Source organism: Oncorhynchus kisutch, linkage group LG24 (assembly GCF_002021735.2).
Source record: "Oncorhynchus kisutch isolate 150728-3 linkage group LG24, Okis_V2, whole genome shotgun sequence".
Classification (NCBI taxonomy): Eukaryota; Metazoa; Chordata; class Actinopteri; order Salmoniformes; family Salmonidae; genus Oncorhynchus; species Oncorhynchus kisutch.
The window spans coordinates 28,252,749-28,280,430 of record NC_034197.2 but is presented as its reverse complement, the minus strand read 5'-3'; the positions used below and the strand labels follow the sequence as shown (position 1 = coordinate 28,280,430).

At 40.9% G+C, this 27,682-nt stretch overlaps 1 protein-coding gene across 4 annotated transcripts; it reads right to left on the bottom strand.

Moving 5' to 3' along the window:
- Position 1: 1 nt before the first annotated feature.
- Positions 2-13,891, bottom strand: LOC109869169 (periphilin-1). 4 transcript variants are annotated; one of them, XM_020459103.2, is made up of 7 exons: positions 13,277-13,891; positions 12,767-12,850; positions 12,436-12,533; positions 12,065-12,288; positions 9,745-9,803; positions 6,474-6,605; positions 2-929 (listed from the first exon to the last, which is right to left on the bottom strand). In XM_020459103.2, exons 1-7 carry the CDS (start codon positions 13,310-13,312, stop codon positions 720-722), a joined length of 843 nt encoding a protein of 280 aa, XP_020314692.1. In that variant the 5' UTR covers positions 13,313-13,891; the 3' UTR covers positions 2-719. The 4 variants fall into 4 exon arrangements, with proteins under 4 accessions (XP_020314692.1, XP_020314694.1, XP_031659265.1 ...); XM_020459105.2 differs by having other exon boundaries at positions 12,723-12,850; positions 13,277-13,775; XM_031803405.1 differs by having other exon boundaries at positions 12,723-12,850; positions 13,437-13,775.
- Between the last annotated feature and the right edge of the window lie 13,791 nt (positions 13,892-27,682).

Sequence of the window (27,682 nt, the reverse complement as noted above, 5' to 3'; positions counted from 1 at the left end):
ATAATATGTGTATGCGACCAATATTTGATTTGATCAGGGTGATTTGTAGATCAGGGTGTTAGTAGATTAGGGTGATTTGTGTAGAAGGGTGATTTGTAGATCAGGGTGTTTTGTAGGTCAGTGGGATTTGTGTATTAGGGTGTTTTGTAGATCAAGGTGATTTGTGTATACGGGTGATTTGTGTACAAGCGTGATTTGTAGATCAGGGAGTGTAGGGAGCAGCAGCATGAGACATTACAAGACTGAATCAAACACAGAGAGACCTAATTTTCAAGAACAGATTTTTATGCTGCGAGAATATCCAAAGGTTGTGTAAATAGAAACTGTATTGAAAGAAATCCCCCTTGTATATCAACATAGTATATAAAAAATATTCTAGCTCATGTATTAATCATGTCATAAATACATTTTCAATAAAAAGGACAACATTTCAATATAATACAGGGCTTGGAATTCATGAACTACACTTTGGTAGGAAGCACAAGTGCAATAGCTATATCTTACATCATCACGAGCAATATTGAAAGTTGACAAACATAAATTATTGAGTTTCAGCAGCAGACACAGAGCTTCCAGAAGGCTGAGCACCAGGAGTGACTTTGGCCTGACTGATCAAGGACAGACCAGCTCACAAGTTTACATACCCAATATTACATACCCAATCGGCATGAAAACACCACAATCGGTGTTTTGGTAGAGAAGCCAGCCACTTACACAGGTTAAGACAAAGGTGCATGTGTGCGTATCACTGTGGATGGTTCCCTGGTGTCATACTCCTCAATAAACTCTTGCATGGCCTCTACACAGCGCAGGCCAATCTCCCTGAGGTTCTCCTGTAGAGACAACTGGATGGGCCGCTCCAGGGAGGGGTCTTTGGCTATCAGCATCTTCACCACCACACCAAACGTGTCACAGTCCTGACGGTACACCTGTATAGCACACAGACAGTCAGCTTTTTCACCATCACATTTAAACTGTGCATCACAGTCCTAAAACACAAACCTGTACACGCATCTTCTAAACCACATTAAGCTGTGTCACAATCCTAATTGTACACCAGCACGACAAACACAAACATATTTTCATTGCACATGAGAGTTCTCTTTGCATTGTGGCTCCTGTTCCAGTGAGGAGCATAGCACAGATTGGTCTAAAGACACCTCAGCTCACTCTAATACCAGAGGAATGCTGCAGACATGAGCCTTCAGACACAGGAGGAGCAAGGCAAACAAAATATGGAGAGAGAGCGAAAGAGAGGGAGTGAAAGAGAGAGAGAGAGAGAAGCTGGGCTGAAGAGAAAGGAAAATCACAAGAGATAGAGGATGGAGAGAGAGCGGGTGTGAAGAGAGGATGAAAGAGAGGATGGAAAGACAGGGATTGAGAGAGTTCTGGGAGAGATGCTTGGGGCGAGAGGTCTCGTCATGTGTATGCCATTACCACTGAGTGGATTAGCAGTCCAGGGCAGCAGCACACACACACACACACACACACAGACAGCTGTTCACACGACAGTACACACCATGAAAGGGCACTGTGTGGATCTTTGAAGGATGGGTGTATCAGCTACCTGCTTTGAGACTACTCTCTCACGGAGCCTACCATCTCCAGTAACCATGGAGATGTGAAGAGCGAGAGATACCTTCTCATCAGTCGAGTGGATGGAGACAACACACCTCCCACTGGCAACGCTTCATGTGATGTTCTGTCACATTGACTGTGACGTATCTATTAAAGCACGTGTATTAAATGCTATTCAAAGAAAACAGCACCGTGCGCATGTGATGACTCATTATGATTTATGATTAAAAAACCTGGACAAACAACCTGACAATAACAGAAGTTCCATCTGCGAGTGATTGCAGGTAAACTACCCAGGGATGTACAAGCAGATTATAACCTCACCATGTATTGGCTCTAATCATGAATGATAACCGATTCAACTGATTCAGCTGCTACAATGAAGAAAAAAATTATAATAAATTAGACATGTCTCTGGCGCAATGTTACTCAATTAGTTTTGGCACTGCAGTTATCAAATCTCCCTTTCCACAACCCCCCGCTCTCTTTCTTTCTCTCTCTCTCTCTCTCTCTCTCCTTTCCCTCCCTCTCCATTTCCCCTCACTCTCATAATCCTACCTCCTCGTCTCTGTTCTTTCTTTCTTTCTCTCTCTCAAATTCAAATAGCTTTATTGGCATGAAATACAATTTGTAGCTATTGCCAAAGCGGTATAGTGGTACAGCATTTCAGTAAATACAGTACAATGCAATGAAGATAGTGAAATACAGTTAATTTCAGTAGTAATAATAGTACATATATAATCATGTGTACATGTACAACACTACTGCAGTTGTATTGTGTAATCTTCAGTCATAAATGTAATTAAATAACAATATGATTATAAAAATAAACAACGGCTAATAAATAAACAAACATGAATGATGGTTACACTATGTATTGCTGGTAAGTTATATACAATGTAAATACTTCAGGGAATGAATTGTTGTGGGATGTCCCTCAGGCCATGGCAATCATATAGGGCAGTAATATTTGTGGTTTCACCCTCACCCAGAATAATTCACAGCTTTATGTCATTAGTAAATGCAGAGAAGTTAGGATTTGATTGAGAATTTTCTTGAAAAAGATATTCTTATTTTGGAGTATTTCTTACAGAAGAGGAAAAAGTTTCTCTGTCTCTACCTCCCCTGTTGTGCAGTGACCACAGACACACCCACTTTGGGTAGCCATGTTTTTTGTGTCCCCTTCTCTATAGCCAATTGGTGGTTTTTGGTCAGGATCTGTCTCTGTTTTGTATTTCTGACAGAAGAGAGACAGTCTGCCAATTTCTATTCTCTTTTGAGGGCCAAATAGTGATTTTGTTTTTTCTGTTTGTTACATTTTTCCAATTTGTCAAATAGTTTTATTTCTGTAACAATTTGATAGATTTCCCTGTGTGTTTGGATAATAGGGTTGTTTGGTGTTTTTTAATAGCTGACACAGGGGTCTCTGTTCAGGGTTCCGCTCTTGGATTTTCAGTGCTTTGAATTATAAGGATGTTTTGGGGCTTAATTTCAAACGGTCATTTTCTTTATATTTACAATTAAAAAGGTAATCTGAGTTCCACTCTGCATGCATTATTTGTTATTTTTGATAATTCTGTATTAAGATTTTTTTCCCAATGCGTTTAATCGTAATTACAGGTTAGACCCCAAACCTCACATCCATATAGTGCAATTGGTAAAATTACCCTATTCAATATCTTGCACAAAAATTATATATACAGTTAAAGTCAGAAGTTTACATACACCTTAGCCAAATACATTTAAACTTAGTTTTTCACAATTCCCACCATTTAATCCTAGTAAAAATTCTGTCTTAGGATCACTACTTTATTTTAAGAATGTAAAATGTCAGAATAATAGTAGAGAGAATAGTTTATTTCAGCTTTTATTTCTTTCATCACATTCCCAGTGGGTCAGAAGTTTACATACACTCAATTAGTATTTGGTAGCATTGCCTTTAAATTGGTTAACTTGAGTCAAACATTTCGGTTAGCCTTCCACAAGCATCCCACAATAAGTTTGGCCCATTCTTCCTGACAGAGCTGGTGTAACTGAGTCAGGTTTGTAGGCCTCCTTGCTCACACACTCTTTTTCAGTTCTGCCCACAAATGTTCTATGGGATTGAGGTCAGGGCAATGTGATGTCCACTCCAATACCTTGACTTTGTTGTCCTTAAGCCATTTTACCATAACTTTGGAAGTATGCTTGGGGTCAATTTCAATTTGGAAGAGCCATTTGAGACCAAGCTTTAACTTCCTGACTGATGTCTTGAGATGTTACTTCAATATATCCACATAAATTTCCTATCTCATGATGCCATCTATTTCGTGAAGTGCACCAGTCCCTCCTGCAGCGAAGCACCCCCACAACATGATGCTGCCACCCCTGTGCTTCATGGTTGAGATGGTGTTCTTTGGCTTGCAAGCATCCCCCTTTTTCCTCACAACATAATGATGGTCATTATGCCAAACAGTCCTTTTTTTTTTTTTTTATCAGACCAGAAGACATTTCTCCAAAAAGTACGATCTTTGTCGCCATGTGCAGTTGAAAAAGGCCTTTCAGGTTATGTCGATATAGGACTCATTTTACTGTGGATATAGATACTTTTGTACCCTTTTCCTCCAGCATCTTCACAAGGTCCTTTTCTGTTGTTCTGGGATTGATTTGCACTTTCCGCACCAAAGTACGTTCATCTCGAAGAGACAGAACACGTCTCCTTCCTGAGCGGTATGACGGCTGCGTGTTCCCATGGTGTTTATACTCACGCACTATTGTTTGTACAGATGAATGTGGTACCTTCAGGCGTTTGAAAATTGCTCCCAAGGATGAACCAGACTTGTGGAGGACTTCGCTGATTTCTTTTGATTTTCCCATGATGTCAAGCAAAGAGGCACTGAGTTTGAAGGTAGGCCTTGAAATACATCCACAGGTACACCTCAAATGGACTCAAATTATGTCAATTAGCCTATCAAAATCTTCTTCAGCCATGACATAATTTTCTGGAATTTTCCAAGCTGTTTAAAGGCACAGTCAACTTAGTGTATGTAAACTTCTGACCCACTGGAATTGTGAAACAGTGAATTTAGTGAAATAATCTGTCTGTAAACAATGTTGGAAAAATTACGTGTCATGCACAAAGTAGATGTTCTAACCGACTTGCCAAAACTGTAGTTTGTTAACAAGAAATTTGTGGAGTGGTTGAAAAACAAGTTTTAATGACTCCAACCTAAGTGTATGTAAACCTCCGACTTCAACTGTATATATTAATATCAAATCTTGGGGTTGTCTTGTTTCCAGACATTTTAAGATGTTTGTTTGTCAAGTATTTGGATGTTCTGTGAAAAAAAGAAGCTCCACATTGATATCTTTGTAGCATAGAGTCTGCTCTCAGGGTGCTCTTTTAAAACCTTTGCTTTATATTTTTTTCCTCCCTCCTTCACTGGCAATACCTTCTGCATATTTGATGCAAGGTTGCTGAGCTGGGTAAATGTGACTGACCGACTCAATTAGGTCTTATGGGGCAACATTTGAAATTGTGTTTTTCACAATGGATAATAACATGGTACATCATACACTGCAGTTGAGTAACAAATGTGAAGTAATTCTGCTTTGAAAGTTGACAAACTTGTAACCCCACTTTTGAGAAAATTGTAATTGTGAAAAAGTATAAACACAAAAATGACAGGCTGCATGACATCAGTTACTACCCTGCATGAATCTAGAGGTAGCTAAAGCTAATAGCTAGGTTCAATGTTAGCTACCTAGCTAACACTATGCTATAACTAGCAATGCAAATGGCTCTGAGACACGAATAACATTACTACAAAGATCAGACACGTAACATTAGCTAGCGAGCCAATTAGAAACGTATAATATCTGAAAATGTAGCTAGCTAGACTCTCTTACATGAATGTTTGCTTCTGTCACTGATGCCATGGTTGCCCTTAGTTTGAAGATGTAATCCAGACAGGTGTTTTATACAACAGCCTTCTCTGTTCTCTCTTTAGTCAGACAGGACAGCCTAAGTAAAGCCGAAACAAAAGATCTACATACTCTGCTTCTCCCGGAGATTCCACTGATTTCATAACTCGGTCCTCCAGAAAGTGGAGAGCCGTAGCAACATTTGCGTGGTTCTCTATGATATCTTTCAAAAAAGCTGCTTTAGAAAGGATCACCTACACATACTAAGCTCATGTTATAGACAGAAGCGTGCTACATGGCAAGCGCAATCCGAACTCATCTCTTGGCATATCCAGCCCATCCATTATCCCAGCTAGTGAGAAGGTTCATGTTTTTATCCATGGCTAAACCAATTAGGCTCGTAATTTACCAATTTTATTTGTATTTACAGATGTCATACACTTTTGTATTTAAGGCACATGAAAGTTCACATTCCAGAAGGCATTTGTGCCAAAAGATGCATTCAAATGCCTCGCCTGTGGAGTAGTGACACACGACATACATCTAGTTTCCTGAAACGAGTCACAAATGTATCCATCTTAGTTAATTACAGCTGGATACAGTAGATGTTTTCACTTTGCTAGTTGTAGCTAGGCATTTCTCAATGTAAACAAAGCCCACCTTTCTTGTTTTATGTCTGAATTGTTTTCTCGTGCTTGTGTAAGTTTAGGTACTTATTTTGCTGTCTTTTGTCCTGTCCTTTGCGGTTTTTTATTGTCATTTTTGTTAGCTAACAGCAGGTAGCTAGTAGCTAGAAACTCTCTTAGCGTGTTAGTATCCAGTTGAGTAATCAGGATGAAAGTTGTTTTCTGATGTACTTTATTGTATTCTTCTGATGTTATATTCTTAGTCCTTCATCTTTCACTCATTTGTTTTTCTCAAATGTACTCTTCCTCCAAATCATTTGAAACATGATATACAATACTAGATATTAAGAGCTCACTGTACTATACCTGTTCTATTTCTTTCCTCTTCTGTTGGATGGTTCTGTTTCGTGCTGCGGCCCTGCTCACGGTGGAGGGGAGCTCTCTATCCCTCTCTCTTTCTCCCTCTCTGCTGTGGGATCTCTCCTTCTTTTGAGCCACCTACAGACACAGGGGAGAGAGAGTTACAAGCAGTTATAAGCAAAGCACTACTTCTGAACAGTAAAATTGTTTCAAATCAAAAAATTCTGCAATTGAGGTAATATTTACATGTAGGTAGAGTTAAAGTGACTATGCATAAATAATATTTACAGTTTAAAAGAGGGGGGGGTAATGCAAATAGTCTGGGTAGCCATTTTATTAGCAGTCCGGGGTAGAAGCTGTTGAGAAGCCTTTTGGACCTAGACTTGGGAGCTCTGGTACCACTTGCCATATGGTAGCAGAGAGAAAAGTCTATGACTAGGGTGGCGGGAGTCTTTGACAATTTTTAGGGCCTTCCTCTGACACCACCTGGAATAGAAGTCCTGGATGGCAGGAAGGTTGGTCCCAGTGATGTACTGGGTCGTATGCACTATCATCTGTAGTGCCATGCGGTCAGAGGCCGAGCAGTTGCCATACCAAGCAGTCATGCAACCAGTCAGGATGCTCTCGATGGTGCAGCTGTAGAACTTTGAGGATCTGAGAACCCATACCAAAAAAACAGCCATGTCTCTGACCTCCTCCCTATAGGCTTTCTTATTGTTGTCGGTGATCAGGCCTACCACTGTTGTGTCATCAGCAAACTTAATGATGGTGTTGGAGTTGTGCCTGGCCATATAGTCATGAGTGAACAGGGTGTACAGGAGGGGACTGAGCACACACCCGAGGGGCACCCGTGTCGCGTATCAGCATGGCGGATGTGTTGTTACCTACCCTTACCACCTGGGGGCGGCCCATCAGGAAGTCCATGTTCCCTTTGTATTCCTTAAGACCTTAGCACATTTGCCATTCAGAGCCCACCTGATTGTTGTTGAGTTCATTACAAGCCTCTCTCTCCCCCTCTACTGTATCTTCTCAAGGTTAGCAGGCAGCAAGCCTCCGTTTGAATCATCAGCATGGTAAAACGGAAGGAGACAACCTTGTGCTTCGCTCTGCTCCTTTCTCTCTAAGTCAGACCATCCAACTTTCAATTCCATTCTTTATGCTGCACCTGTGCTCTCTGTCCTTCCAATTCCCATCATAGCCAAGAGCGCAGAGGACACACACACACATATAAATAATCTTACCGAGCAGACTAGCCAAGATTACTCAAATGTTTGAGGTTTTCTTTTTTTATATCTTTGATTTGAAGGACCTTGAAAGACACTGTGTGTGTGTGTGTAATAAACATTTTGACAGCGAGCATCATGGGCAAAGAGATGCACTCAGACTTAAATTCAATATAAGTACATTTGTTGCAGTGCATACCTCCCAGTGTGGTACATGTGACTTCTGAGAAATTGAAGCAGCAGTCAAGCAAGGGGTGGAGGGGTCATGGATTATATGTAATCAGTTACATATAAGGGACTACTCAGTTTGATTCCGTTTATTTTTCAACTCGAAGAAATGAGCCCAATCAGTCCTCCATGACAAAATAAATTAAGCTAATTAGTCCTTAGTTTTTGGGATATGTGGTCTGGATATGTGATATGTGGTCTGTGGAATGTTGTTCCACTCCTCTTCAATGGCTGTAAGAAGTTACTGGATATTGGAACACGCTGTTGTACACGTCGATCTAGACCATCCCAAACATGCTCAATGGATGACATGTCTGTGAGAATGCAGACCATGGAAGAACAAGGACATATTCAGCTTCCAGGAATTGTGTATAGATCTTTGTGTCATGGGGCCGTGCATTATCATGCTGAAACGTGAGGTGACGGCGGCGGGTAAATGGTACAGCAATGGGCCTCAGGATCTCATCATGGTATCTCTGTGCATTCAAATTGCCATCAATAAAATGCAATTGTGTTTGTTGTCCGTAGCTTATGTCTGACCATACCATAACCCAACCACCACAATAGGGCACTCTGTTCACAACATTGACATCAGCAAACCGCTCACCTGCACGATGCCATACACATGGTCTGCGGTTTTGAGGCTGGTTGGAGGTACTGCCAAATTCTCTAAAACAATGTTGGAGGCAGTGTATGGTAGAGAAATGAACATTCAATTCTCTGGCAAGAGCTCTGGTGGACATTCCTGCAGTCAGCATGCCAATTGCATGGCATTGTGTTGTGTAACAAAGCTGCACATTTTAGAGTGGCCTTTTATTGTCCCCAGCACAAGGTGCACCTGTGTAATGATCATGCTGTTCAATCAGCTTCTTGATCTGCCACACCTGTCAGGTGGATGGATTATCTTGGCAGAGAAGTAATGGGGATGTAAACACATCTCCGCACATAAGCTTTATATGCACATGAAAGATCCCAGAAATGTTCTATTTCAGAGCATGAAACATGGGACCAACACTTTACATTTTGCATTTATATTTTTGATCAGTATACATTTCCAAGTCCTATTCTTGAGGATCAAGGAGTATTTAATGAATTGGAATGACTGGAAATGTACAGTTTTTTTAATGTGAAGATATAGCCTAATCGTATTATTATATGTAGTAAAAAGCAATGGGTTAGGGGAAACCTTCATAACCAACTCATAAAGTAAAATGCAACATCCATTTATGGCGAACTATGTAAACTATAAGATTGAATTAACCTGCTATTGATGTCGTTCAAATGGTAATTTTGTCTTCAAAATTGTAACGCCCAGGTTAGTGGCTGGCACAGCCACAAAGTTATTAAAATCTGTTTTTAAACATAACCTTAACTACACTGCTAACACTAATGCCTAACCATAACCTCAAAATTGACTATATTGTAAAAACTTATGAAAACAAAAAGTTAAGGTTAGGCATTAGGGTTAGCACTGTGCTTAAGGTTAGGTTTAAAATCAGATGTTATGACTTTGTGGCTGTGACAGCCACGAACCCGCACCTCTTAAGGGGAAAGTAATCAGATAACATTACTGAGTTTTGGTAATCCAAAAGCTACATTGTTGATTACAATTTGACAGGTAACTGTAACAGATTACATTTAGAAAGGAACCTACTCAAACCCTGCTGGCTAAACTTTTTTTATAAATTTTATGAAGGAGGCCTACCTACACGTAGTTTTGAAAGAGAAAGGGGATGATTTACAAGTTCAGTCACCGCAATACACTAGCGGAGCATGACAACAAATACAGAATGTGTGCCCTCCCTACTTTTGGAATGTGGACTTACTGTGAACGACACAAGCTGCTTCTCCTCTCTGCTGGCACCTGCAGAAGACCTGAGAGCACCTGCAACATCACACAGACAAATCACATCTTCAAACAACAATACAACACAAGCCCCCACTCAACATAACACACACCTACAACTCAGAACAGATGGGAGATAACTTAGAGCTAAACTACAGCAGCTGACATCTGTGATGAACTCTAATATCCTTGATTGGCCCAGTTGATATCTCTCAATTAACTCGAATATCTGTGATTGATGCTGGGACTACTCAATCTACCCAGTGTCCTCAGGGCCAAACTAACATCCCATTAGCGCCTCTAGCTGAAGGTATAATTCAGGACTAAGCATCCCCATCTCCATCTCTCTGGCTGCAATCTGCCATCAGCGGGAGAGTTATTGTTTATAGGCAGCACGCAGGGGCTAAAATTAATGTTTCGTTAAGCATTCTTTCAGCATTGGGTGTGATTTGCGAAGTCTGCCTCGCAACGTTTGACTGCAGTGTGGGTATGTGAGGCGATAGCTTTGTTATGGTTCATTACCTGTATACAGAGCTGGCTGTCTGCCTGGTACCTCACTCCCTCTTTCTCCTTGTTTTCTTTAGCTATATCTCTCTCCTTTTCCATCTCTAACACACACACTATAGAAATGAGTCACCATCATAGCAGATCTCTCAGGCACATAGAGCAACCTGTTCCTCACACACTCACACTCACCCACACCCACACACCTCCACAGTACTGCAGTCTGCACAGAGACATAGCAGCTGATTAAAATAGGAGAAAAAGCAAGCACCACCACTACCACGGTTGAGAATAGCGATACAGCTAATTTAAACAAAAGCAAGGAGATGAAATGATGGTTTCTATTGCAGATATGACCTGGGTCGTCTTCAGGCAATACAAAGTTATTCAAGAATACACTTTCAAACATGAGAGATTGAGGCTTAAGCATAAGAACTAATTGATGACTTACAGGCACACCGATTGCGGTCTTACTAAACCACTTTTATTCTTCATGATACTAATGCTAACGTGATGAGGCGAAATATTTACAGTACAGTACTTAAAGGGATACTTCGGGGTTTTGGCAATGAGGAAGTTAGATGTAGTTTCACGAGTCAATGCTAACTCACATTAGAACAATGACTGGAAGTCTATGTGTATCTACTACCATACTAGCAGATAGCGCATTGACAGGAAGTCTAACACTAGTTGGCATTAGCTCTCAAAACTTCCTCTAACTTCCTTCATACTGGACACAGAGAGATAAAAATGGTATCCACGAGTTTATCTGGCTCCTGGGAAGTAGATAAAGGGCCTCTTTGCCAAAACCCCAAAGTATTCCATTAAATATATGCCCAATAGAGTACTGTATTTAATAAATGATATTATAATTTGATGCTCAGCAGCTGTTATCTTATGTATTCTACATAAGAGGTGACATAAATACACTGGTGTTTAATGAAGGTTGGAATGATTGGCACTTTTTCAGTAGGATACTATTCTTTGCCATTTCATTGTATACATAATACTGTCATTATAATATCTACCAATGCTGTGTGCAGACAGTATTATACAACATTGTCAGGTTGTTGCTTGGTGACTATCAACCACCAGGAATACTGATGAGCAAAACACATTCCAAATGTAGCTAATATATTCACTGTCTGAGTTGACATGAACACTGTTTGCTCATACTGCACTCTAGTGTTCACACAAGTAAAGTGATAGAGGTATTTTAGGAATATATATATATTTTTGCATGTACTAGGGCTGCCCGATAAGGGTAAGATCTGATTTTTAAAAAACAAAATGTTAGATTTTTCATGCGATATAGATCAAAACACTTGGGTGAACTGTTGGAATCCTAGAAATAGGATGACATATTGAGAAGCTAAGTAGAAAGCAGCATCGTTCTTGTTTTGAACAATCGGTTGACTGCATTTGATCTAAGAGAACAGCACACAAACTTTTAATGATCTAACAGCGAGGAAGAGGAACTGCCCTGCTTGATTGACGGGGGCGGTCTTGGTGCGGGAAACAGCCACAAGAGAACCAAAAAATTGAAAAAAAAAAAAAAAGGGGCCATTACGCGGCTGAGATGCGTTTCAAAATATTTATTGCGATATGAATATTTCACATGTCAATATTGACATTTCGATGTGAATCTGATTAATTGTGCAGCCCTAGCCCCTACTATGAACTCTGCCAAGAGATCTGGTTCATGTTGGCATAGACGGTAATACACTTACCCTGTAGCCACAGGTTAATTAATTTGGTCAAAACTCCCCTCAAACACAACATGAGTGTAAACCTACTGGTGTGTCCTTTAGGTGAGGACTTGGCAGGGGAGTTCCTGTCCATGTTCCTCTGGTCACTGTACTGGCTGTTGGGGCCTGATGGGTCTTGTGGTGGGCCTAGGGGCCCAGGGGGGCCGGACTGGTCTCTCCAGTGAAACCGTGGGCGGGGGGTAAAGGAGTGGTATCTCTGGAACCCAAAACTGAAGCGGGGCTTCCGGAATGAATGATCGTCCCTTATGAATCTGTACAGTAAGGAAAACAGCAGAAAATAAAAAGCGTGAATGAGTGAGTGAGAGTATTGTGAGTCGGTGAATGTGTGGAAATGTTGAAATGACCAAGAACAAACCTTAGGCTACACAAGGTTGCTCTGAAATGTCCTTAAGTCTTACCGTGGTCTGTTGAATCTCCCTCCAAACCTCTGCCTAAACGAACCAGTTATTCTGTGTCTAGGCGGACTTCTCATTCTTCTCAAAGGTCGTTTCTCCTCCTGAAAATGTTAGAGTAAGCTAATTAGTGCTCATGATGAGAAATTGTATCCACTCGCTGTAGTCTGGTATCCAGATCTGTATGCAGCAAATGCCATAGAATGAATATGGCAGAAGTGTTGGCTAAAGCAAACAACTACAAATCTGGGACTGGGACCATGCTGAACCTGGCATTACACAAAATGACTCACATGTAACTTCAGTTAAATTGATTGAGTGATTATATATCTGATACCGCAGTGACATGTTTGATAGGTCCCTCGCGTGGCCTCTTGTCACGTGACTCTTCATTGCATTCTCTGTGTGGCATGGTGGAGCTCTGGAAAGTGAAAGTTGAATCATACTTCAGACTTTAGTGTTTTAGTGGAGGTTTAACTCATGCATTTGTGTCTGGATTGGGACTGCTAGTACAAAGAGAATGTGCAATGTTTGATTGTGCTATGATGACCAATTATTTAGTAATATGTCATATAGTTTTAGCCGAGCCACAACTATGCCTTTTTGTTTCAGTTGTAAACAACACAGTGCATTGGTTGGACACTTCCTTCACAATGAAACAATCAGGAAGTGGATTTGAGTAGGGGATTACATAATTACATGATCATGGTGCACTTCTTTGATAAAACACATCGTTGACAAAATAAGCTAGCTGACAGCTTGGCGGATGTTTTTCCTTCAATGAGACAAACCAGAGTAGGAATGATCACACAGGTCAGTCGGTCTTAAGAATAGCGGGTATATTTACCTTGCCCTGCGTTGTCTCGTATGGCCGTGTATCCATTTATTTTATTTAGAAGTTCCAGTGAAATTGTTGTTTTCATTCAGTCGTTACCAGCAACACACGTCTGATTAGGTGTGGGCTTCTTGTGTTGCTCTGTCAGGTTCGTTTCATTATCACCACCTACCTTATGTATTTCGTGACAGCGTCATTTAACTTTCGATTCCTATGCGAACAATGCAGAAAGCCGTCCGTCCGGGGCATTCAACTTCTTGTTGTAAAAGTCTATGTAGGAACACTTTCAAGAGAGACAGCACACAAAGGCCTATGTACAAATGAGCCTGTCCTATCACCAGGTTCCCTTAAAAACTCATTTGAAAAAAACAATAAACAAATGAATGCCCATAAAGGTCTGTCTCAGCCGCGTGGCGTTGTCACCTGTGACTTGCGTTGCCGTCAAACCTGCCTGCGACTTGTGAGGTTTCCGGTGTTGTGGCGAAAATCTCCCCCCTCCCTTCGCGTGAACGCGCACGCACTCAATACTTCATTGCTGCGACTTACTTGCTAGTTGAGATTTCTGATCACGTTAGACTGCATTTAATTTGTTCTATGTCGGTTTGGTGCAGGGGAGGCACTAGTAATGTCTGCAGTTTTCGGTTTGGCTATTTGTGTATTAGTCTATAAATAAATATATTTGCCCAAATTCGTCATCTCTCCCATGTCTTATTAGACTAGTAATTATTCTGAAATGTTTATTGCTTGCCTAAATTTGACTCCCTTCTCTATGTTTAATGTAACACACAGATTAATTATTAATGTTGAAGTTTGTTCTATAGAAAGTATTTGACTCTGATGTGTGCCACAGAAAGTATTTGACTTTAGCCACAGAATTAAGGAAATTAGAAAGAAGGGGGGTGGGGGATTTCGGCAAGGCCATTTTTTTGCCTGCCGAAATCCCCCCCCCCCCCCCCCCCCCCCTTCTAATTTCTTTAATACCTTAATACGTTCTATAGAACAAACTTCACTTCAGGATAGGCAACCGAAATTAATCATTAATGTATGTGTGTTATATTAAACATAGAGGGAGTCAAATGTAGGCAAGCAATAAACATTTCAGAACAACTACTAGATGAATAGGACATGGGAAAACTACAGATATTAGTGTTTCCCCCACGATCAAACCGAAAAAAGACAAAAAAATGAAACGCAGCCTAACGTGATCAGAAATCTCAACTAGCAAGCAAATCGCAGCAGTGAAGATTTGATTGCGTGCGCGTTCAAGCGAAGGGGGGAATTCTGTCGGGGGGAGATTTTTGGCACAACGCCTGTAAACGCGGTCACCACTAGTTACAACAGTCACAAAGTCATAAACCCTGTCTATTTCAAATTATCTTATTAATGTCTGATTTTAAACCTAACATTAACCACACTGCTATACTTATGCCTAACCCTAAACTTAAATTAAGACCTCCAAAAAATAAATCATACACTCATACTTTGTGGCTGTGGTAACTAGTGGAAACCAGCAAACACTGTCCAATGATGGACACAAGATGGCGATATTTGATTTCACACTCGTCTTCTGGACAAGACACGCCTCCGCTGAAGTGTTGCAATTGGCTGCTGGTCGTTAGGTTCGAGTCTTGTGAGCGGTTTTGACTACGGTGCCGAGCCATATTTTACCTCGAGCGCTTTGTTTTGACTAAGGTGAAGCGAAATAAAAGAGCAAAACTGCGACAGTTACGCCAGATTGTATCCCGGGCAGCTGTTGAAGATGGCGAACTCAGATAGGATCAAGAAAAGGTAATAATTGATGATGTATCCTCAGATATACAGTGCCAGTCAAACGTTTGCACACACCTACTCATTCAAGAGTTTTTCTTTATTTTTACTATTTCCTACATTGTAGAAAAATCGTGAATACATCAAAGCAATGAAATAACACATGGATTCGTGTAGTAGCCAAAAAAGTGTTAAACAAATCAAAATATATTTTATATTTGAAATTCTTCAAAGTAGCCACCCTTTGCATTGATGACAGCTTTGCACACTTGGCATTCTCTCAACCAGCTTTGAGGTAGTCACCTGGAATGTATTTCAATTAACAGGTGTGCCTTGGTTAAAAGTTCATTTGTGGAATTTCTTTCCTTCTTAATGTGTTTGAGCCAATCAGTTGTGTTGTGACAAGGTAGGAGTGGTATACAGAAGATATCCCTATTTGGTAAAAGACCAAGTCCATATTATGGCAAGAACAGCTCAAATAAGCAAAGAGAAACGACAGTCCATCATTACTTTAAGGCATGAAGCACAGTCAATCTAGAACATTTCAAGAACTTTGAAAGTTTCTTCATGTGCAGTCGAAAAAACCATCAAGCGCTATGATGAAACTGGCTCTCATGAGGACTGCCACAGGAAAGGTTGTACTACTGTTTTTTACTCATTGGACCACACGTGCACAGTACTTCAGTTTAGCATATGCCTTATGGGTTACAAAAGATGTTTGAATGCAAATACAATTCATTTAATTTTGGTTCATTTCCTGACAGGGGTTTGGGCATTATCTTGGTATGTGTATATTATAATAATAATAATAATAATTCATTATGTATTCATTTTATACATCAAATTATCCTTTAATTTAATCTTGTGTTCAACTTTGCAGGTATCAGCACCTCAAGAACGACCTGGAAAAGCTCTACTACCGCAGAGAATATTGTGCCCTGTGCTACTGAAAAACCATGCCAGTGAGAGGAAATGGCACTAACAACTTTGCAGAATCGGCCAAGAGGATCTAAAAGGATAAAATTCTGCCTGGAACAAATGCTTATAACGTCCCCCAGCTCTTTGACTTCTTGACCACTCGTCTGTCAGCTTACTATGAAGCCAAAGCGGCTTAGACATGCGTGCATACATTTTATGTATGGGTGGTCTATTCACAGATCAATGACATGCACTTTGAAGTGAAGCGCTCGTCCTCACCTGGCCAGATCTACATAGTGGACATGTATATGGAGATGTGCAATTGTCCAGTGGGATGAAAAGGTGATCCATGCAAGCACCAGACTGCCATTATCATCCATCACCAGTGCCAGAGCAGCAGCTTCTTGCCACTAACATCTGAAATGAGAGCAAAAATGTTGCATATAGGCACAAATTAAAATGTTGTAAATCGAAAATATATATATTTTTAATAAGTTTAGTTTTATTGTGTAAGACATCCCTTAAAAAATGTGATGCATGTTTGGCCGATGTGGCAGGGTGAACTGCGCTAAGAGATCCAGTGCCATCCAGTGAGCCTCCAGGCACACAGTGCCTCAAATCTCAGCGCAACCAAACATCGGTCGCACACAGGAAGGACAGGTTGGGTGGACGACAAATCCGGCTGCAGGACGAACCACAAAAACATCAGGGCCTGACCTGTTGAGATTACATACACTTTTTTAATGTAATCGTTGTTCAGGAGTTGTCTGTACTGTCAAACTTGTTTTCACAAGGTGAAAGACAACCCCGACTCCACAGAAAAGACCCGTTGCAACTGACCAATGCTACACATCTACCAGAAGCTCACAGAATGGTTTATTTAGGGACAGAAATGAGCCAGGGATTCCAGACCCTGGTGAAAGCAGAGTTTTGGTGTAAATATTTCACTTCACAGCCTTAAGTATTTATTTTATTATTAATGTAACATTGTACAGTTGATTGATCCAAATAATGAATGTACAGTATTTATTTAATTATTATTGTGTGATTACAGTTGATTGATCCAAATAATGAATGTACAGTATTTATTTAATTATTATTGTGTGATTACAGTTGATTGATCCAAATAATGAATGTACAGTATTTATTTAATTATTAATGTAACATTGTACAGTTGATTGATCCAAATAATGAATGTACAGTATTTATTTAATTATTATTGTGTGATTACAGTTGATTGATCCAATTACTATTTTGAATGTCAATATTTTGTCAGAGTTTGATGGAATAAAATAATTTATTTTAATGCTAAATCTGTTTGTTTCATGAGTGCCATTGATCTTTCAGATACGTCAATAAATGGCTATGGTATGCTTATTATAAGACGCAGACATTGAGTCTGTCGGTGGTGATAAAAATAAATTAGTCTGCCTGTCCCCTCAGTTCATTAGTAGTCTGTCTCTCTACTAGCTAGCAAGCTATCACGGTGTGCGTGGAACCCTGCCTGGTGCGCCCTTCAGCTGACAAATCAGGAGGATTCTTGAGACTAAGGACCTTAAGAAGCCAATCGCAGCACTTCAGTGTCTTTGCCCAGAAGATGAGTGTGAAATCAAATCACATCACGGCGTGGTGAAATCACATTTTGATGTTACCCCCTTGTTTTATAGTGGTGCACCCCAGATAAGCCACAAATCAGACAAATGGAAAAAACCAAAGCTTGTTTAAAACTTTATTTTTTCATCAATGAATGCATGTCAGTTTTAGCAGCAGCCATTGGCGAAACCTGTGATTTAAAATACAGTAAGTTACATAGTGTAGAAATCATTAGGAACACCTTCCTAATGTTGAGTCACACCCCCTTTTGCCCTCCATGGGGGGTGATAAGGGACATATATAAGCCTAGGCAACCGTACCACCTGACATGACATGATACCAACGCCTTACTAACGTCTGCGTGACGCCTGCATCGCGTGTTAATGAAAGTCATAATGTGCATAGTTTATATTTATATTAATTCAATCTCAACCATAAATGTTAGAAACGTACAATAGTTCCCGTGTAAGCAGACATTCCAACGTAGCCACCTTGAACTATAGTGTAGCGTACGGCTTGTGTATTTCCTGTTATCGCTAAAGGCCTAGAAAAGATTATGCCCAATCTATAGATAATCAGTCTTTCCCTCAACACCTCATGGCATGGTATGTTTATTTTATCTCGCTGTATACAGATCTAAATGTTGTTAGCCAATCACAGACTGTTTTATCAGTTCACATCAGACAACCAATAAGAGTTGTGTCCACGGCTTTCAGAGGAGTTCATAGGTGCTATTTCAGAATTCTTGGGATGTCCCTTAAGTCAATAGAGCAGTTCATAGACTTTCCCAGAGGGTATGTGCTATTTGGAATCCTTGGGATGTCCATACCTCTATCAAGTAGTGTTAGTTGGTTAAAGTTAGTGTTAGTTTAGGGTAAGGACGTCCCAAGGAATCCGGATTGGAGTGACCATTCATAGAGTGAGAGACTGGCACGGTATTTGAGAGCTCGGCAGCAAGACAGACATTCATTTGTTCTTTTTTTTAATTTTTTTTTACAAGTGGCAGAAGCAATTTTCGAGTGTCTGCCCCAGATAGTTTCATTAGAGACGATGAAAATAATTACCAAGATGTACTTGATCCAATTGAGGAGTAAGTAGGCTATATTTAAGTTGTGATATCGTTAGGAAATATTTAGGTATACCGTGTTAAGGCAAATGTGGTTTATTTGAAAATAATACTTTTTTGTTGATAACGTATTTTCAAAAGCACATAGGAAATCTTATTTACTGTGTCGATAGAGGAGTAGGCTAGTGTACAATAACGTAATTTGATGTGCTAGTATTATTTATTTAATGGATTAATTAAATTGTAAATGAAATAACTACTTTTCACTGAAGAAGAGAAACAAGGTATAACATGCTACTTCGATCGAAGTCTTAAAATCAGGCCTGACAATATCACAACGGTATCCTAATATAGTGTGGATACAGTAGTAGCCTATTTTACAACAATGTAACTGTGTGTGCTATGATTATTTATCTAATTGATCAATTCAATTGTAAATGTGGATGGGTACTCTATTTCATTCAATGATTACGTTATTGTACCAAGTAGATACAGGAGTAGTCTACATTAATAATTTAATTGAATGTGTTATAGTATCATTTATTTCACTGATGAATACAATTGTAAATGGGGATGGGTAGGCTACTTCATTCAGTGAATACTGAATGTCTTGCTATCTCTGGGAGTATGTTAATGATGGCTTTTCAGCTGTTGAAATATGGCAATGTCAAACTAATTTGTGAGAAATGTAAGCAAGATGCTATAGTATGTGTGTGTGTGTATGGATAGAGTTCCAAGTAAAGACTTGAGAAGATGGCAAAGGAGACAGTAATGAGAGTGAGAGCATACAGTATGAAAATAAAGACCCATTGGGATCTAAAATGAGTGTGTGGTGCCTCGTGTCTCCTTTTTGACCGTTTGAGGATACTACAGGATACTACCCTGGTGGAGGTTCTCGGAGCACTGTGATTTAAGTAGAGCAGAGGTTGACAAAAACCTTCAAAGGTGGTGGTGCTATGTTGCATGTTATCTTGAATACCAGGCAGATGTTTGAGTACAGAATCAAATGGTGTGAACTTTACAGTGCCTTGCGAAAGTATTCGGCCCCCTTGAACTTTGCGACCTTTTGCCACATTTCAGGCTTCAAACATAAAGATATAAAACTGTATTTTTTTGTGAAGAATCAACAACAAGTGGGACACAATCATGAAGTGGAACGACATTTATTAGATATTTCAAACTTTTTTAACAAATCAAAAACTGAAAAATTGGGCGTGCAAAATTATTCAGCCCCTTTACTTTCAGTGCAGCAAACTCTCTCCAGAAGTTCAGTGAGGATCTCTGAATGATCCAATGTTGACCTAAATGACTAATGATGATAAATACAATCCACCTGTGTGTAATCAAGTCTCAGTATAAATGCACCTGCACTGGGATAGTCTCAGAGGTCCGTTAAAAGCGCAGAGAGCATCATGAAGAACAAGGAACACACCAGTCAGGTCCGAGATACTGTTGTGAAGAAGTTTAAAGCCGGATTTGGATACAAAAAGATTTCCCAAGCTTTAAACATCCCAAGGAGCACTGTGCAAGCGATAATATTGAAATGGAAGGAGTATCAGACCACTGCAAATCTACCAAGACCTGGCCGTCCCTCTAAACTTTCAGCTCATACAAGGAGAAGACTGATCAGAGATGCAGCCAAGAGGCCCATGATCACTCTGGATGAACTGCAGAGATCTACAGCTGAGGTGGGAGACTCTGTCCATAGGACAACAATCAGTCGTATATTGCACAAATCTGGCCTTTATGGAAGTGGCAAGAAGAAAGACATTTCTTGAAGATATCCATAAAAAGTGTTGTTTAAAGTTTGCCACAAGCCACCTGGGAGACACACCAACATGTGGAAGAAGGTGCTCTGGTCAGATGAAACCAAAATTGAACTTTTTGGCAACAATGCAAAACGTTATGTTTGGCGTAAAAGCAACACAGCTCATCACCCTGAACACACCATCCCCACTGTCAAACATGGTGGAGGCAGCATCATGGTTTGGGCCTGCTTTTCTTCAGCAGGGACAGGGAAGATGGTTCAAATTGATGGGAAGATGGATGGAGCCAAATACAGGACCATTCTGGAAGAAAACCTGATGGAGTCTGCAAAAGACCTGAGACTGGGACGGAGATTTGTTTTTCCAACAAGACAATGATCCAAAATATAAAGCAAAATCTACAATGGAATGGTTCAAAATAAACATATCCAGGTGTTAGAATGGCCAAGTCAAAGTCCAGACCTGAATCCAATCGAGAATCTGTGGAAAGAACTGAAAACTGCTGTTCACAAATGCTCTCCATCCAACCTCACTGAGCTCAAGCTGTTTTGCAAGGAGGAATGGGAAAAAAATTCAGTCTCTCAATGTGCAAAACTGATAGAGACATACCCCAAGCGACTTACAGCTGTAATCGCAGCAAAAGGTGGCGCTACAAAGTATTAACTTAAGGGGGCTGAATAATTTTGCACGCCCAATTTTTCAGTTTTTGATTTGTTAAAAAAGTTTGAAATATCCAATAAATGTCGTTCCACTTCATGATTGTGTCCCACTTGTTGTTGATTCTTCACAAAAAAATACAGTTTTATATCTTTATGTTTGAAGCCTGAAATGTGGCAAAAGGTCGCAATGTTCAAGGGGGCCGAGGCACTGTAACAGGCTAAAATTGTTGAGTATACTCTTTGAGAAAAGGGTTCCAACAGGGTCCTTTGGCTGTCACCAAAGGAGAAAACTTTCTGGTTCCAGGTAGAACCTTCTGTGGAATGGAGCCCAAAAGGGTTCTACTTAGAGACAGAAGGGGTTCTACCAGGAACCAAAAAGGGTTCTCCCATGGGGACAGTGGAAGAATCCTGTTCGTTTGTAGATAGCACCTTTTTATCTGAGTGTAGGCCTATATTGCAGTCGTGGTTCCATGGATATCTGTGAAAAATAAAATTAATTGATGGTGGTGAGTTAAGATAATCAGAAATACTATGAAGCATCCCCACTTTTAGCACACATTTGCAAGCAGGCAAAGTAACCTATGCGTGCTGAGGCATGTGTGATCACTCAACATTGACAGGACCAACAAAAAATACATTTAACCCAACCTCTCTTAATTGAAATCCAATATTCGGCGCCTGGGGAATAGTTGGTTAACTGCCTTGCTCAGGCAAAATGACAAAAAAAAGTCTACCTTGTCAGCTTTGATCTTGTATTGATGCAAGAAATAGGCATATCTACACAGTAATGGTGGCTGCCATATCAACTAGCCTAATCATTTTAGCATTGCGGTGATAGGCCTATTTTAGCTAAATTGACAAATGAAATGTATGAACTAAACAGACACTTAAACTAACACGTAACACATGTAGACATAACATCATAATAAACTTACACGCAAACACACATTAGCAATGTGAACACCACATGAACACTACGTTTACATGACATGTACGTGTCGTGAACGAGTCGGCAGTTTGACTCCTTTGAAACAAACTTGTCTCCTTTGACAATCCATGTTAAGTCATGGCGTTATTTTATGGAGCTAGGAAGACGCTAGGTGACTAGGTGAGGTATCAGTAGCATCACGTGGCTTAATTCTGGCATGAATCACCCCCCATAGAGCCCTGAGATACTAGCCCATGTTGAAGCCATTGCCACCCTCAGATGTGTCAAGTTGGCTGGATGTCCTTTGTGTGGTGGACTATTCTTGATACACACGGTATGGCTGCGGGGAAATGTTCTAGGTTGGGCGTGCTGACGAGTATTTTTGTTTGCTCATACAGCTCCAAGGAGGGAAAAGAGAATATAGTGAAAAGAATATTGATTACTTGGCTAAGTTCATTTTTTGTTATGAGTCGCTAATGCCGCAGAGGATCATCGGAGTAAACGTGAATGAACGGTTGTCTTAGGGACAAAATTTCACCTACTCATTTGAGCAGCCACAAAGCAATTGCCTAAGCCTACTGTATGATTGCGGTAGAACTTCATTGCCCCTAGCAGTCATACCACGCAATATGATTTTCACATGGATTTTTATGATAAAAATGTTATACCGATAAATGGCAGTTTAAACACTAAAACATTTTTTTCAATTTGTCACATAATTACTAACCTCTCTTTCCTTCTCTCTCAGTCCACTGAGTGCTAAAAGTCGTAATGACGCCTTCTACCTGAACCCGTGGTGGCCCCCAACAGCCCCATTGTACTCCACCCAGCCAATCAACAGAGAGTAGATCCTCGCTCGCTACCTCATGGTGAGAGAGAGATCCAGGAAGTTGTTGCCAACCGCCAACGTACACTAGTAGGACTGGAAGAGGTGGGGAAAGACCATTAACTTAGACATCGTATCATTACGGCGTCGGTGAGAGCATGGGCAGGGCCATTGAGGCTATATCTATATTGAGGTAGTACATTTTCTATTTCTATGAATTGGCAAAAAACAGAAAGGGTTCACACTGGTGTTTGAACAGTATAAAGCCAAGGATGGCGATTTACTGCCACCTGCAGTTATGGAATGTTTATTCATGAGTAGGCCTATAATTCATTGGCCCATCTCTCCTGACAGCTAACCATTTTTTGAAATTTGACAAATTATCCAATGGATTATGAAAATTTGCTAGTAAAAACATTTGTTTGCTCCCCCTATTTTAATTTGCTCCATGGCCAGGTGTAGGGTTGTCACTAGTTAACACAGCCACAAAGTCAAACCTTTCTATTTCAACATGATCTTAAAATCTGTTGTAATCATTTAATAGAAAAGGCACGTAAGCCTCACGGAAACATCCAAAGTCATACAGTGCATTCGGAAAGTATTGAGACCACTTAACCTTTTCCACATTTCGTTACAGCCTTATTCTAAAATTGATAAATAAATACAAATCTCAGCAATCTACACACAATAACCCATAATGACAAAGCAAATACAGTTTTTTTGAAATGTTTGCAAATGTATTCAAAAATAAAAAAAACAGATACCTTATTTACATAATTATTCAGGCCCTTTGCTATGAGACTCAAAATTGAGCTCAGGTGCATCCTGTTTCCATTGATCATCCATGAGATGTTTCTACAACTTGAATCCACTTGTGGTAAATTCAATTGATTGGACATGATTTGGAAAGGCACACACCTTTGTATATAAGGTCTCGCAGCTGACAGTGCATGTCAGAGCAAAAACCATGCCATGAGGTCGAAGAAATTGTCCGTAGAGCTCTGAGACAGGATTTTGTCAAGGCACAGATCTGGGGAAGGGTACCAAAAAATGTCTGCAGGATTGAAGGTCCCCAAGAACACAGTGGCCTCCATCATTCTTAAATGGAAGAAGTTTGGAACCACCAAGACTCAACCTAGAGCTGGCTGCCCGTCCAAACTGAGCAATTGGGAAGAAGGGCCTTGGTCAGGGAGGTGACCCGATGGTCACTCTGACAGAGCTCCAGAGTTCCTCAGTGGAGACGGGAGAACCTTCCAGAAGGACAACCATCTCTGCAGCTTTCCACCATTCAGGACTTTATGGTAGACTGGCCAGACGGAAGCCACTCCTCAGAAAAAAAGCACATGACAGTCCGCTTGAAATTTGCCAAAAGGCACCTAAAGGACTCTCAGACCATGAGAAACAAGATTCTCTGGTCTGATAAAACCAAGTTGAACTCTTTGGTCTGAATGCCAAGCGTCACGTCTCGAGGAAACCTGGCACCATCCCTACGGTGAAAGCATGGTGGTGGGAGCATCATGCACAGTCAGGATCTGAGGAAAGATAAATGGAGCAAAGTACAGAGAGATCCTTGATGAAAACCTGCTCCAGAGCGCTCAGGACCTCAGACTGGGGTGAAGGTTCACCTTCCAAAAGGACAACCACCCTAAGCACACAGCCAAGACAACCCATGATGGGCTTCCGGACAAGTCTCAATGTCCTTGAACGTCCCAGACAGATGTCGGACTTGAACCCGATTGAACATCTCTGGAAAGAACTGAAAACAGCTGTGAAGCGACGCTAACCCAAGAATACTCAAGGCTGTAATCACTGCTATTTTTCAGATTCATCAGGGGGTCCTGCAGCACCCCTACGTCCCGTGGCTATGCACATGGGAAACTGTTGAGCATGAAAACCCCAGCAGCCTAGCAGATTAGCTGTTCAGGAGTCTTATGGATTGGGGGTAGAAGCTGTTAAGAAGCCGTTTGGACCTAGAGTTGGTGCTCCGGTATCGCTTGCTGTGCGGTAGCAGAGAATCTATGACTAGGGTGGCTGGAATCTTTGACCATTTTTAGGGCCTTCCTCTGACATCTCCTAGTATATAAGACCTGGATGGCAGGAAGGTTGGCCCCAGTGATGTACTGGGCTGTGTGCACTACCCTCTGTAGTGCCTTGTGGTCGGAGGCTGAGCAGTTGCCATACCAGGCGGTGATTCAGCTCGATGGTGCAGCTGTAGAACTTGAGGATCTGAGGAACAATGCCAAATCTCTTCAGTCTCCTGAGGGGGAATAGGCTTTGTCGTGCCATTTTCACAACTGTCTTGGTGTGTTTGGATCATGATAGTTCATTGGTGATGTGGACACCAAGGAACTTGAAGCTCTAAACCAGCTCCACTACAGCCCAGTCGATGTGAATGAGGGCGAGCTCGGCCCTCCTTTTCCTGTAGTCCACAATCATCTCCTTTGTCTTGATCACGTTGAGGGCGAGGTTGTTATCCTGGCACCACAGCTACAGAAGGAGGTGAAGATGCAGATGTGCTTGATGATGGCTGATATTGAGCGAGATATGAAGAACGACTTTGAGCAGAACAGGAATAGGGAAGCCCAGGACCAGAAGATGTTTAGGGCCTGCTTTAAGGCTTGGAGTTGGTCTATCAGAGACATATTGAGGAGATACTGGACAAGATAGGGATTCTGTGGGACATCATGATCAACAACATTCTCCAGGACCTCCATGGAAGGAGAACAGTCCAGATGTCACTGTCTGCCCGGACCGGCCTTTCTCCGCTGGTTAGTACAGCATCACAGCCAGAGTACCTCCATTTCCGCCACAGCTCCCGTCTGGCCCCCATCACCCACCTGACAGCAGCCGGCAGGAAGCTCCTCCAGGGAGAGGCAGGAGAGGCCCAACAGGTGGGTGATGATGCGGACTTGATGATAAATAGAGTTGAGTTATGTAAAGGGAATATGTTTGTGAAACTATAACTGAAACGTAGTTAGGAAACAAGATTATGTTTACAAGGCGGAAGTATAAGAGACCGTATGTACACCTTTAACAACCTGGACATCTAGATATCAGACACTACAATAATCAAGGGAAGGAGGAGAAAGACAGTGAGGTGCAGCAGAAGGAGGAAATGGTGGAAAGTAAGCCAGAAAACAATAAAAAGTCAGGGTAAGTGCGCAGTAATAAAAGAGGTTGTGTGTGTTCACAGATTGAGAGAACGATAACTACTTACAGTTGAAGTCGGAAGTTTACATACACCTTAGCCAATTACATTTCACAATTCCTGACATTTAATCCTAGTAAAAGTTCCCTGTTTTAGGTCAGTTAGGATCACCACTTTATTTTAAGAATGTGACATGTCAGAATAATAGTAGAGAGAATTATTGTTTTATTTCAGCTTTAATTTCTTTCATCACATTCCCAGTGGGTCAGAAGTTTACATACACTCAATTAGTATTTGGTAGCATTGCCTTTAAATTGTTTAACTTGGGTCAAACGTTTCGGGTAGCCTTCCACAAGCTTCCTACAATAAGTTGGGTGAATTTTGGCACATTCCTCCTGACAGAGCTGGTGTAACTGAGTCAGGTTTGTAGGCCTCCTTGCTCGAACATGCTTTTTCAGTTCTGCCCACAAATGTTCTATGGGATTGAGGTCAGGGCGTTGTGATGGCCACTCCAATACCTTGACTTTGTTGTCCTTAAACCATTTTGCCACAACTTTGGCAGTGTGCTTGGGGTCATTGTCCATATGGAAGAACCATTTGCGACCAAGCTTTAACTTCCTGACTGATGTCTTGAGATGTTGCTTCAATATATCTACATAATATTCCTATCTCATGATGCCATCTATTTTGTGAAGTGCACCAGTCCCTCTTGCAGCGAAGCACCCCCACAACATGATGCTGCCACCCCCGTGCATCACGGTTGGGATGGTGTTCTTCGGCTTGCAAGCCTCCCCCTTTTTCCTCCAAACATAACGATGGTCATTATGGCCAAACAGTTCTATATTTGTTTAATCAGAACAAAGGATATTTCTCCTAGAAGTACGATCTTCGTCCTCATGTGCATTTGCAAACCATAGTCTGGCTTTTTTATGGCGGTTTTGGAGTAGTGGCTTCTTCTTTGCTGATCGGCCTGTCAGGTTATGTCGATATAGGACTCGTTTTACTGTGGATATAGATACTTTGTACTTGTTTCCTCCAGCATCTTCACAAGGTCCTTTGTTGTTGTTCTGGGATTGATTTGCACTTTTCGCACCAAAGTACGTTCATCTCTAGGAGACAGAAAGCGTCTCCTTCCTGAGCGGTATGATGGCTGTGTGGTCCCATGGTGTTTATACTTGCGTACAATTGTTTGTACAGATGAATGTGATACCTTCAGGCGTTTGGAAATTGCTCCCAAGGATGAAGTAGACTTGTGGAGGTCTACACAATTTTTTCCGAAGTCTTGGCTGATTTCTTTTCATTTTCCCATGATGTCAAGCAAAGAGGCAGTTTGAAGGTAGGCCTTGAAATACATCCACAGGTACACCTCCAATTGACACAAATTATGTCAATTAGCCTATCAGAAGCTTCTAAAGCCATGACATAATTTTCTGTTTAAAGGCACAGTCAACTTTGTGTATGTACATTTCTGACCCACTGGAATTGTGAGACAGTGAAGTAATCTGTCTGTAAACAGTTGTTGGATTAATTACTAGTGTCATGCACAAAGTAGATGTCCTAACCGACTTGCCAAAACTATAGTTTGATATCTAGAAATGTGTGGAGTGGTTGAAAAACAAGTTGTAATGACTCCAACCTAAGTGTATGTAAACTTCCGGCTTCAACTGTATATGCATGCGTGACTGTAAATCGCTTTGGATAAAAACATCTGCAAAATTACATATATTATCTTCTGGGCAGGTTGGGA